This window comes from Equus asinus, chromosome 20, assembly GCF_041296235.1.
Source record: "Equus asinus isolate D_3611 breed Donkey chromosome 20, EquAss-T2T_v2, whole genome shotgun sequence".
Taxonomy (NCBI): domain Eukaryota; kingdom Metazoa; phylum Chordata; class Mammalia; order Perissodactyla; family Equidae; genus Equus; species Equus asinus.
The window spans coordinates 11,807,106-11,819,169 of record NC_091809.1 but is presented as its reverse complement, the minus strand read 5'-3'; the positions used below and the strand labels follow the sequence as shown (position 1 = coordinate 11,819,169).

The 12,064-nt window shown below is 67.7% G+C and overlaps 1 protein-coding gene across 3 annotated transcripts; it reads right to left on the bottom strand.

The window, feature by feature from the left end:
* Positions 1-2,266: 2,266 nt before the first annotated feature.
* On the bottom strand, positions 2,267-12,052 carry MISP (mitotic spindle positioning). 3 transcript variants are annotated; one of them, XM_014845736.3, is made up of 5 exons: positions 11,918-12,052; positions 5,090-6,756; positions 4,106-4,233; positions 3,370-3,408; positions 2,267-2,818 (listed from the first exon to the last, which is right to left on the bottom strand). In XM_014845736.3, exons 2-5 carry the CDS (start codon positions 6,711-6,713, stop codon positions 2,729-2,731), a joined length of 1,881 nt encoding a protein of 626 aa, XP_014701222.2. In that variant the 5' UTR covers positions 6,714-6,756; positions 11,918-12,052; the 3' UTR covers positions 2,267-2,728. The 3 variants fall into 3 exon arrangements, with proteins under 3 accessions (XP_014701222.2, XP_044609542.1, XP_070347672.1); XM_044753607.2 differs by lacking the exon at positions 11,918-12,052 and adding an exon at positions 10,488-10,638; XM_070491571.1 differs by lacking the exon at positions 11,918-12,052 and adding an exon at positions 9,724-10,071.
* Positions 12,053-12,064: the final 12 nt, after the last annotated feature.

Here is a 12,064-nt window from a genome sequence, read left to right as displayed (position 1 = left end):
CTCAAACCAGGAAGTTGCATGTGAGGAAACTGAGGCTGGGAGAAGGGGCGGGCCCTGCCCGTGGTCACTCAGGGATTAGGGGCAGAGCTCGGACATGAACCTGGTGCTCTCAGCGGTGAAGAGGGACCTGAATGCCCTGCTTGGGGCCTGGAACCAGCTGAACCTGAAGCCGATCCTACTTGGACTGTTCAGTTACTTGAACCAGTTTTGCCAAAGCCAGCTTGCTTCAGCCGGTTTTTTCTTGCAGTCAAGGGGCCCTTGGCCACTGCCTCGTCCAGAACCCACAACGTTGCCTGAGCGTGCAGCCCGGGGCTCGGACCCTCCTTCCTGGGTCCTGAGTGTCCCCGACTGCGAGTGGGGCCAGGGCGGGAGTGGGGGGGGGGGACCAGGAATGTGGAGGGGCCACGCCGGCCAGAGGGGGTCAGAGGGGGCGCGCCCTGGGGTCGGGGTCATGGTGTCACGGGGCCCAGGTCTGCGCCTCGTGTCCTCGTCTGCACGCGGGTGGTGGAGGGGGAGCTGTGCGCGGGCCGGGCAGCTGGGCCGGAGGCTCGTCTCTCAGCCTCAGGCCGGGAAACTGCTCCCCGTGTCCGAGGATTCTCGATGGGACCCGACGTTCCCGATGAGGAGCGGGACTCGAGGACGGAGAGGAGTGGGGGCGACAGAGACGGAGAGACAGTCACAAGTCGGGCCTGAGGGGTGTTATGGGCTCGGGGAGAATGTACCGAGACCCCAGGAGCTGGGCCCACCGTGGGGGTGTCTCCCAAACGAGGTGACTCACGAACGTGCCCCTTGGTGACGCGGCCCATCTGGCAAAGAAGCCGGGCCGTGGGGGAGCCCAGCCCTTTGCACCTCAGCCGGGTGCCTTGTGCAGGACACGATCTGTGCAACAGTCCTGGGTGGCCCTGAGCAGAGGCCATGGAAGGTTAATTGAGAAAGGGGATGAGACCCTCTGTGGTGGGCGGAATAACGTCCCCCAAAGACGTCCCCGTCCTGGTCCCGGGCCCTGTGGCTGTGTCACCTCACAGGGCAGAGGGGACCCTGCAGACGGGTTAAGTCGAGGCCCCTGGGATGGGGGTCACCCTGGATTCCCGGGGCCCAGGGTCACCCCAGGGTCCTGAGCAGAGGGAGGTGGGAGGGTCAGAGGCCGAGATGGAGACGCTGCGCTGCTGGCCGTGCGGACGGAGGAAGGGGCCCCGAGCCCAGGACGCGGTGCCTCTGGAAGCTGGAGGAGGCGGGACACGCTCCTCCCCTGGAGCCTCCGGGGGGACCCGCCCTGGCCACCCCTGGGTTTAGCCCCGTGGGACCCTGTCGGACTCCTGAGTCCAGGACTGAGACAATAAGTGTGTGTTGCTGTTTTGTTTTTTAATTTTTTTTTTTTTTTGAGGAAGATTAGCCCTGTGCTAACTGCTGCCCGTCCTCCTCTGTGTGTTGCTTGAAGCCACCTGGTTCTGGTCACTCGTCACAGCAGCCACGGGAGCCTCGCACGTCCCCGGAGCCGGGGGGACGCAGGGACGGCCCCAGGGGAGGACGTGGCGGGAGGCGGCCGGGGAGCCACAGACTCACGAACGGCTTGTGTCTGAGGCCCTGAAACCACCGTCCGGAGGGCGCGTGGGGTCCCGGGACGGAATTGCCGGAACCCAGAGAAGAGGTGACCTTGGCCACCGAGGGGCCACTCCGCAGGGCCCTGCCCCCCCAGACTGTCTGAGTCCCTCTCCCCGTCCCCAGCTCCTCCCCAGGGCCCCCGCTGTTCCCGCCGCGCCGCCCACTGAGCCACCGGGCCCGTTCCCTGCAGCCGCGGGAAGGAGCTTCGTGGAGACTCGGGCCCTGAATCCGTGCCCGGACCTCCTCTGCCCGCCTGTGAGGCTGGTCCCACCGTCTCCCCTGTGTGTAGCGGGGAAACTGAGGCACAGGCGGGCAGGGACCCAGCGGCCACACACAGGCGGCGCCCACGCCTCTGCCCGAATGACCTCGTCGCCGGGCGTGAGGCTGGTGGCCACGCGGTCCAGCTGCCAGCCCTCGGGCCCCACTGAGACCGGCCGCCCAGGACACAGCAAGCGCTCAACAAACCTCCTAGGACGATGGTGGAGGAGAGCGGCTGGGCAGCGGGACGGGCTCCGTGGGAGCAGGACTGGGCCGGCCCACTGGAGAGGCCACTCGCTCACGGACACGCATGGAGTGAGCACCGACTGCATACCACTCGCCGGGAACGATGGTGAACCCGACGGCCGGGCCGGGGTGGAAAACAGCACCCATGTCATCAAGAAAGTGGAACAGACAGAGGGGGCCAGGCGGCCCCGCGGGTTTATTTCATTTCGCGGGACAGGCGGTGTGGGGGGCACAGCAGGAGGACCCCGAATCGAGCCCTTCCTCCGCTGGGTGGGGGCTCGGCTCGGAGACCCCGGGTGGCGGGGAGCTGGCCCCCCTCCTCCTCGGGCCGGACGGCGTTTGGCAAACTCTCAGGAGCAGAAAGAATCGACAGAAATCCCGTTTCCTCCCAGCTTTGGACCCAAAACCCACAACGATTTCTCCCGGAAAATAAAAACGGAAAAGAAAGCCCTCGAGAGTCGGAGAGCGTGGCTGCCCCGGGGTTGGCGCCCGTGACCCCCGTGTGGGTCTGGCCGGGGACCTATTTCCTAAGCTGGGGTCGGTGGCGGGGGGCTCGGGGGCAGTCTTGGCAGTTCCCACGGGGTCATGGCAGGGCAGGGGGTGGGCGCTCCTGTCCCCAGGCTCAGTCCTCGTCCTCGCTCGCGTAGATGCCGGCTTCCCAGCGTTCCGCCCTGGCGCTCTTGTGGCGGGTCACCCTCGTGGCTTCCAGGATCTGCGAGAACGGGCACGGATCCCCGTCAGGGTCCCCACCCTACATCAGGGTCCTGACCCTCCCCCGGACGCCCCCCCCACCGCCGGCTCACAGGGGAGCCCTAGGACGGGGTAAAGCTGCACCATCCCCTCCTCTGTTTCAGACCCTCTACTCCTAGTGATAGTGCCCAGCAAGCTAACTCCTGCTGAGTTCCACAGCGGGGCCCACGCCCGGGCCTGGCACTCTGGACGCGGCTCAGAGGGGGCCACTGAGGTCGCTGGCCTCCTGCACACTCTCAGATGGACCCCTCCCTCGAAGAAAATGCCCTCGTCTTGGGCCCAACCTGACAGAACCCTTCCCGGCACGCGGACCCTGTTCCACCCTCTGTGCCCGCGGCAGGCATCACGAGCGGATCACAGCAAGATCCACCTCGGGCAGACACCATCCATCGAGCAGATACCCAGGGAGGGCCCCACACCCCGAGGAAGGGCTTCTGGTGGCCCCGATGCCCCTGGTCGGGGGGCACAGACGGGGGAGGGAGAGACGGGCGCTCGGCCCCGGGAGCCACTCACGTCCGAGTTGATGTTGTCCGCGGGGTTGATGCCTGCGTACTGCGGGAAGGGAACACGTCCGTCAGCCCGGGCCCTTCACGCTCCGCCCCACCCCACAGCCCGCCTGGAACCCAAAGCACGGCCCACTCGGCCACCAGGGGGGGCAGAAGGGGAGGCCTTCCCTGTCCGCAGGCGTCCCCCCAATGCCCCTCAGTCACCCCAACCTCAGAGCCATCCACCATGCTGTTCCCTCATGCTGTTCCCCTCCATGAGGCCTCAGTCCCTCGTTTGACATTTTTCTTCAATATAAATGTCCCCTAACAAAGGGGTCGACGTCTGTGGACTCCTAATGCGGCCGGGTCCGCTCTGAGGCTCAGAGGGGGCTGCTCTGACTGAAGTTCGTTTCACAGAGGAGGGGATCAAGGCTCAGAGAGGGGCAGGGACTTGTCCAACATCACACAGCCGGCAAGGGGCAGGGCTGGGACCTGAACCCCGGGTCACTGGGCTCCACTCGGTGTCCCAAACCACGGCTGTGAGCACCGGGTGTGCGCGGCCAGCATTGGGGTGATTGTCGGTGACGTCCCCAATACCCCAGCCAGGGAGGAGCTGGCCTCCCGGTTACAAACACGGGGGGTGGGGTCAGGCCTGGGCTGCGGTCCCGGCCGGGAGCCTGGTGACCCTGGGTGGGTCCCTCCCCCGCCTGGCGGGCGCAGAGCCCCGAGCGCGTCCCGCAAAAGCTTAAATGCTCCCGACTCACCCACTGCTCCTTCCTCTTTCTCTGCCCGGGCGCCGCCTCGGCCGGGGCCTCCGCCGTCCACGCCAGGCCCGACTGCAGGTGGATGGGGCGGAAGTGCACCTCGGACACCGAGTAGCTGCCCGTGAGGCCTGTGGGGTCGGGGGGAGGGGAGGAAGGCGCCTCAGGGCAGGTGCCAGGGCCCCTCGAGGGCAGCACAGCGGTCCGACCCCAGCCCTGGACACACGGAGTCTCTGGGCCAAGAGGCTGGACCAGTTCAGGAGACGGGCGGATGGACAGACGGACAGAGCAGACAGCGAGCTGGGAAAACCGACGGGGGGACCAGCACAGCTGGTCAGGAAAGACTGGAAGGGCAGGCGGGCCGAGGGCGAGAGGCGAAAGGCATTAAAAGTGACACGGGGGACACAGCCAGAAGGACCCACAACTGGAATACACAGCTGCATACCAGGGGGCTTCGGGGGGGGGGGGGCAAAAAGAAGAAGAAAAAGGAAAAAAAAGAAGATTGGCAACAGATGTTCCCTCAGGTGCCAATCTTAAAAAAAAAAAAAAAAAGTGAGGCCGGCCCGGTGGCACAGCAGTTAAGTGCACACGTTCCACTGTGGCGGCCCGGGGTTCGCCGGTTCGGATCCCAGGTGCGGACATGGCACCGCTTGGCAAGCCATGCTGTGGTAGGCATCCCACGGATAAAGTAGAGGAAGATGGGCACGGATGTGAGCTCAGGGCCAGTCTTCCTCAGCAAAAAGAGGAGGATTGGCAGTGGATGTTAGCTCAGGGCTAATCTTCCTCAAAAAAAAAAAAAAAAGTAACACAGGGCGATATTTGGGATGGACGCAGAGGAGCCACCGACCAAGAGGACACAACCTCTGTCAACCTTTACGCGCCACTAACGACGTGTCCAAACCCACGGTCCGCGGCTTAAGGAGCCGGACGAGCGCGCAGGGACGGTGGGCAGCACCCCGGCCCCTCCCGACACCCCCGGCCCCTCACCGGACGCCTGGGACGAGCTCCTGGAGCCGCGGTCGTCGTCCGCGTCCGCGTCCGGCGACGGCGAGAAGACCTCGGGGAAGAGCGCGCTCCGCCTCTCCGCCGCCAACTCGCGCTCCCGGCGCAGCACCGTCTCCACCTCGCGCTCCAGCAGCTCCGACGACCCGGACCTGTGCAGCCTCGTGGCGGGGGCCCCGGGCGCCTCCCAGCCCCAGCCCCGGGGGGCCTCGGCCTGCGGGGGCTCCTCCGGGACCCCGAAACGCAGCGGACGGAGGCGGAAGCTCTCCCAGCGCACGACGCCCCCGTCGGCCCGCGGGGCTCCCTGCGCCGCCTTGGAGCGCTCCTGCTTCGCGCCCCGGGGTTTCCCGGGGGCTCCCCAGAGATGCCTCGGGGACCCCGCGGCCTCGGCGTCGTCGGCGTAGACGGCGGGGAGCTCGGACCGGGGCGCCGCGGAGCCCAGGTACGGCTGGTAGGCGCTGGGCGGGATGCGGCTCACCCTGCGCGCCTCGGGAACCGGGTCGGCCGCCCTGGCGTCGGGGGTCGGGCCGAGGATGGAGTCCGAGCTGAGCGCCCTCCGCAGCCCGGCGGGCGGGGGGGACCCGTCGGAGGCCCAGTCGGGGGTGGACGCGCGGCCCACCCGCCGGCCCTCGCGCAGGTGGTCCTGCTCGCGCTGCGTCTCCTGCGCCAGGTCCCGCTGCACGTAGAGCGACGGCCGCCCGCGCTCGCGCCTCGGGGCGTCGGCCAGGGTCACTTTGCTCAGCACCGGCCGCGACACCACCTGCACCAGCTCCTGGCGGCCGCCCGCCCGCTGCAGCCCCCGCTGCTCCCGCAGGGCCGCCTCCCGCTCCTGCGCCAGCCGGATCTCGCGCTCGATGGGCGTCTCCCCGGGCGCCTCGGGGGGCTCGACGGCAGCCGGGACGGCGGCCCCCGCGGACCAACCGTGCACGCCCCTCTCCTCCAGGACCACCTCCTTCCCCGGGGGCTTCGCCGGCGCAGCGTGCCCGTTGGCCAGCGGCGGCCTGGTCCCGGCCTTGGGCGCCGGGCTGAGCCTGGGCGGGTCGTGCGCGGGGGCCGCCCTGCCCGCGGGTCTCCGAGGGGCGTCGGTGCGCGCCTGCTCCAGGCCCAGAAACTGCCGCCTGGCCGCCAGGAAGTCGATCTGCTCCCTGTCGACCGCGTTCTCCTCCGCGGGTGTGGACGGCGGCCGCCGGCCGGGGCTCCCGGGGGCCCCGTGGTCAGGGGCGTCACCCAGCGTGGCCCCCCCGTCGCTCGTCTTGACCGCCTGGCCCTGGATGACCACCCAGCGCTCCCGCTCCAGGTCCCACGGCCGCCTGACGTCCAGGTGGTACACCTCCGCCTCCTCCTCCTCGCCGTCCTCCGGGTGGAGGGACCGCGCGGACCGCTGGACCGAGAAGGCCCGCGGGCTGTAGGGCGCCCCCGGCCGCGCCAGGTTCGGCCGGGCCTTGCGGTCAGCCGGCCACGCCTGCGGGTCGTCCTGGCTCCAGCCGCCGGCCTGGGGCCCCACGCTCACCAGCTCGACCGTGTAGCTGGGGTCGCCGTCGAAGGCCGGGCCGGCCAGGCGCCGCGAGTGGGGGATGTTCAGGATCTGGTATCTGGTCACTCGGTCCATGTTCCGGGCTCTCGGGCTCCCGGGCGGAGATGCGCTGGGCTCACTGAGGGAGAAGGAAGCGACAGCCGCCAGGTCAGGGGACTTGGGGCGAAGCCCAATCTCCGGCCCCTCTGAGGGCACCGTCCTGGCCCTTTGATGGGTTCGGGGATGGACAATCGACCCAGCCGACCAATCAGAGCATTCCATGCCCTGGGCCTCTGTGATTGGTGGAGGGCTGGACACGTGACCCAATCTGCCCAATGACAGGAAATCCTGGGACTTTGTAATGAATGTGGAAAATTGCACCCTCTCCCCGCTGGGCTTATTAGGATGGTGAGATGATGCTGAGAACCTCTGGAGGCCGTAGGTGTCCCCTTGTGGACACAGCCTTCTCCAGACCAACCCCAACCCCAACCCAGCATCCTAAAAATGTTTGAGCTCCTGGATCCAGCCACACGTGAATCCCTGAGCACTCTTGTACGGACTCAATAAACCACCCCACGTGTGTCTGACGTTTGTAGGCACCTCTGCCCACTTCATCTTCCAAACACGGTGGGCTCTGCCGCAGTCAGCCCCCTGCTGTCCACCCCTTCTGCTCCTCCCTCCCCCACTCAGTTTCCCATCCAGACCCACTGCCACGCCGGGACAGCCTCCCTGGGCGCCCCCAGTGCGTGTGTCCGCCTGTCTCCCAGGGCACACACATTCTGGGGTCCCTTCTGTGATTGTTTCCCTCCGACGTTTACAGATGGCCCCAGTGGGCCTGCCCCTCGCTGAGGGATGTCAAGTGGGGAAACTGAGGCCCAGGGAGGGGTAGTGACTGGCAGAGACTCCAGCTTCCCGGCTCCCACATCCCGGTTCTCTCCCCCTGCACCCGCCCAGGGGGACGCCCCGTCCCATCCCAGCCAACTCCCCCCACCCGCCCCGCCCGCCACATCTCGGTGCCATAAAGCCAAGACGGGCTGGGGAACGCCTTGGACCTTGTCCCGAGGGACCAAGTGACACCCTGACCCAGTGACCCCGGCGGGACGGGCCCCTCCCAAGTGTCCGAGTTCCCGCTGAGCGCGGCTCCAGGAGGCTCCTCCAAGGTCCCACTCCGCGGCTCCTGACGTCCCCGGGTGCCACTCTCACGCCCGCACCGGCCCTCCAGGCGTCTGTCTGGCCTCGGCACAAACCCCGGACTCCACAGGTGCCGCACCCCACACCCGGCCCTCCTCCTCCCCGCACGGCTCCCTCTGCCCCAGGACTCTCCCTTCTGCTCCTCCACAGCCTCCTTGGCGGCGGCCCACAGGACCCCTCCTCCAGGGAGCCCCCCCAGATTGCCCCGGCCTCGGAGCCCGTTGTCTGAACACCTCCGGCATTCCCAGAACCCAGTGTGAGGCGTCTCCTTTTGACAGCTGAGGAAGGAGGGGGGCCATCCCCAACTCCCCAGATGGCCCTCGGCCTCGGCCCCCTGGTCCCATCACAGTAACTGTGCACATTCGCTGCCTTCATATTCACTTGGTTATAAAAGCTAAATGCAGCGGCCGGCCCAGCGGTGCAGTGGGTAGGTTCGTGCGATCCGCTACAGCGGCCCGGGGTTGTCCAGTTTGGATCCCGGGTGCAGACATGGCACCGCTTGGCAAGCTGCTATGCTCAGGCGGCGTCCCACATATAAAGTAGAGGAAGATGGGCACGGATGTGAGCTCAGAGCCAGTCTTCCTCAGCAAAAAAAAAAAAAAAAAGAGGAAAATCGGCAACAGATGTTAGCACAGCACCAATCCTCCCCACCAAAAAAAAAAACCCTAAATGCAGCTCCGAGGTGGAAATCGCGGCCCCTCCCCGACCTGGGGGTGGCGTCCATCAGTGCAACATCCATCGTGGCAACAATGTCACAGCTGACACGTTATGTCTCACTCGCTGTTTCCACGTATCAGACTCGGGGAAACAATCTTTCAGAACAAGCAGGATTGGGTCACGGATCCCAGCCGACCCGACCCGGCTGAGCCGCGGCGCAGGGACCACGCGGCCCCCGCGGACTCTCCCTGAGGGTCGCTGGGGGTGGGTCCGTCTCCTCCCACGAGAAGCTGTCAGCTTGGGACCCTCCCCGTGGGGCCCGGGTGAGCATCCCCCCGCTCCAGCCCAGAGCCTCGTACACAGCAGGCGCTTAATAATGGCGCGGCGTCCGCAGACACCCCTGGCCCTGAGCACACGGGGTGTGAGGGTTGGGCTGAGCCGCTTGCTGGCCGGGCGCTGACCCACAGCTGGGCGTCCCCGGCCCCCTCTGCGCCCGCGCCCTGGCTCCCGGCGGGGCGGGGGCGGCGGCTGACGCAGGTGTGTTTGCAGAGTGACTGACCGGCTGCTCACCAGCGGGATTTACAAGCCTCGGGAGACACGAACTCAGGGAGGAAAATCCACCTGCCGCAGGGTGTCGGGCGGGGCGCGGGTGAGTCACTGAGGCTGTGGGGCGGGGCCGGGCGGGGCTGTGGGTGCAAGGGTCCCGGGTCCCACTTGCCCGTGGCCTTGAGCAAGGCCCTTCCGCCCTCTGGCCTGAGCGTCCACACCTGGATGGTAGCAGAGTCCAGGGCGCATGGCTCCACCCCGAAGGGCTGCCATACAGATCCATACCCTGTGCCTGGTATACAGCAGGCGCTAGATAAATGCTTTCACAGCAGTCGTTGCTATTATTCCTTCAACCCCGGATCCACCGCTGGTCTCAGGGTGACCCTGAGGCAGGCACCCCCTCTCGCAAAGCCTCAGTCTCCCCATCTGTAACGCGGGATGCTGCTGCCCCCCATGGGGCCTGAGCGGGGTCCCCATCGCGGAGAAACCCCAGGGAGGAGACTCGTCCCTTTTGAGACCTCGGAGGTGCTGAGCAAGTGGGTCCTCGTGACAACCCCAGAGCCTCGCGCCTGTGGGCGGCTCCCCGAGCACCGAGCACCGAGCACCAAGCACCAGCATCCCATTTGCTCCTAAGAGCCTGTGACCGGAGGACCATTCCTGTCCTCAGGTGACAGCGGAGGAAACCGAGGCCCCGACAGGGGAGGTCACTCACCCGAGGTCACACAGCCAGTGACAGAGCAACATGTCTCCAAGCCTGAGCCTTCCTCCTCCTCCAGGAAGACCCCCGGGATGCCTCCTCCCCACCCGACCCTGTGTTGTGCAGACGCCAAACTGAACTGGGTTTATGGCTCCAGGTGCCACACACCTGCTCCCCTGTCACCTGCGGGTGGCCTCCTGCCCTCGGGGCAAAGGGCTGCTGAGGGGCCCCAGGCTCAGGCTGGGCCGGTCACCACCGGGAGGGGCTCCGGGGTTCCCCTTCAGTCACTCGGTCCACGGTCCCCTGACCCCTCGACACAGCTGGACGCGGCTGAGTCTCCGGCCCCACGGGATCCGGGCCGCCCTCAGAGGCTGGACACCCACGAGCCTCTGGGCCGACACCCTGACCCCGTGCTGTGCGCCCCAACCGGGCCCGGGACCCCGTGGGGCTGTTGTGTGCTGTCCGAGACGACCCCCCCCCCCACCCCGCAAGCCTCTGGTTGGCGCTGAGCAGCATCTCCCAGAAGCCTCAGGAATTCCCGGAACCCGTGGGGGGGCCTGTGAGGAGGGCCAGAGGGGAGACCGAGGCCCCCCGGGCCTCAGGGACGGGCGGGGGGGACGCAGACCCCAAGGCCTCAGAGCCAGCCTGGGGCTCACAGCGAGGGGAGAGGGGGTGGGGGCAGAGGACGGGGCCCCACCGCTGAGCAGCCCGTGCCGACCGGTGGCACACTGACCCCGAGCCGGAGACAGACCCCACACGCGGGACCCCCGCAGCCTCACCCGCGGCTCCCGGGCCCAGCAGCCTCCTGACTCGGCTCCGCTCCGCCGACGGGCACCCAGGCCTCCCGGCGCCGCCCTGCCCGCGGTTGCCAGGGGACGGCCCGCCCCGGGAGCAGGTGCGCCCCCTCCTCCTCCTCCTGGGCCCCTCCCGGCCTCGGGAAACAAAGTCCAGGGGAGGAGAGAGAAAGACGACACCGGGCAGGGCGGGGCGGGCGCTGTGGAGCAGCCGGAACTCACCCCGAAACCTCCCTGCAGCAGCCCGGTCTGGCTCTCCTGCCACCTCTTGGCACCGCTCAGAGAGGGACACCGCCCACCCAGGGGCACACAGCAGGCCACAAGCCCGCCGTCTGTTTCTCAGTGGGAGGTCTGCGTCCCAACCCCCCACCGTGCCACCCGGCTCAGCCCACCCTCTGGGGCCGCCCCCCCCCAGGGAGCCCCTTTCTGGGACAAGCCTGGCTCTCCCGTCTCTGGGGGTTCAGCCGGGCCTGGGTTCGAATCCCATTTGACCTCTGAACCCCAGTTTCCTCCTCTGGGAAGTGGAGCCACCGCACGGCTGGAAGTCCCCAGGCCACTTCAGGGACATAAAGGACCGAACGAGGACACGGAAAGCACCAGAAAACACTGGCGGGATGGACACGGCCCCCCCGAGGCTCGAAATGGGCAGATTCTCAGTTGAGGAGCAGGGATCCCCCCCAGGGCCGCAGGGCCCGGCGGTCAGTCCACGGGGAGGGGACACGGCGGATGGGGCCTCCATCCCACGGCTGCGGCTCTGTCCTGACCTGCCCCTTGGCTGAACATGAGGCCCCTCTGAACCTCAGTCTCTTCTTCCATCAAACGGGCCCCCAGCCCGGACCCGGCAGGGCTGCCGAGAGGAGGGGACTCACGGACGGATCCGGACAAAGGGCCCAGCCCGGAGTTACAGCTGAGCGCGTGCCGTGCGTGGGTCTGTGAAAACCCGGGGCACACAGCCCCTCCATCTCCTCCCGTCACCCCATGGCTCCCTTTGTCCCCGTTATGCAGGTGTGGAAACTGAGGCACGGGAAGCTCCCAGTCCTGCCTGAGGGCTGAGTGTCAGGGGTGGGGCTGGGATCCGAACGCGAGCCCCATCTCACGCACGCCACCGTACTCACCAGCCCACCGCTTATGCGGGGAAACTGAGGCCCCGAAAGGGCAGAGACTGGGTCACCCAGGGTGCTGGGGGCATCGCGGGGATGAGGCCCCGACTGTCCTGGCTCATGAAGCCCGGATGGGGAAACCGAAGCCCAGAGGGGCAGGACTTCTCCAGGATCACACAGTGGGGTCGAAGCCGGGTGGGAACCCCGGTAAACGCCGCCTCCCCTGTGCCTCCACCCGCTTCCCGCGAGCCCGCTTCTCCTCTGTCCCCGGGGAGCGAGTCCCCCCGGGCGCTGCCCCCTCACCCAGGGCCTTACCTGCTGGGACGCAGATGCGGGACGGACTCCACGGACGCCCCCACCCACGGCACCGGGTGAGCCCGAGGGGTGCGCGGCGGCAGGCGGGAGAGGCCAGCTCCCCGGGGCCCGGCCCGGCCTCCCTTTATGGCGCAGGTGGGGCCCCGC

Coding starts and splice junctions, on each gene's coding strand:
- MISP (XM_070491571.1), bottom strand. CDS start 9,755: ATGTTGCTCTGTCACTGGCTGTGTGACCTCGG. Junction 4,234..5,089: donor GAGCTCGTCCCAGGCGTCCG/GTGAGGGGCCGG, acceptor CCGACCCCACAG/GCCTCACGGGCAGCTACTCG. Junction 2,819..3,369: donor CGGACAACATCAACTCGGAC/GTGAGTGGCTCC, acceptor CCGTTCTCGCAG/ATCCTGGAAGCCACGAGGGT.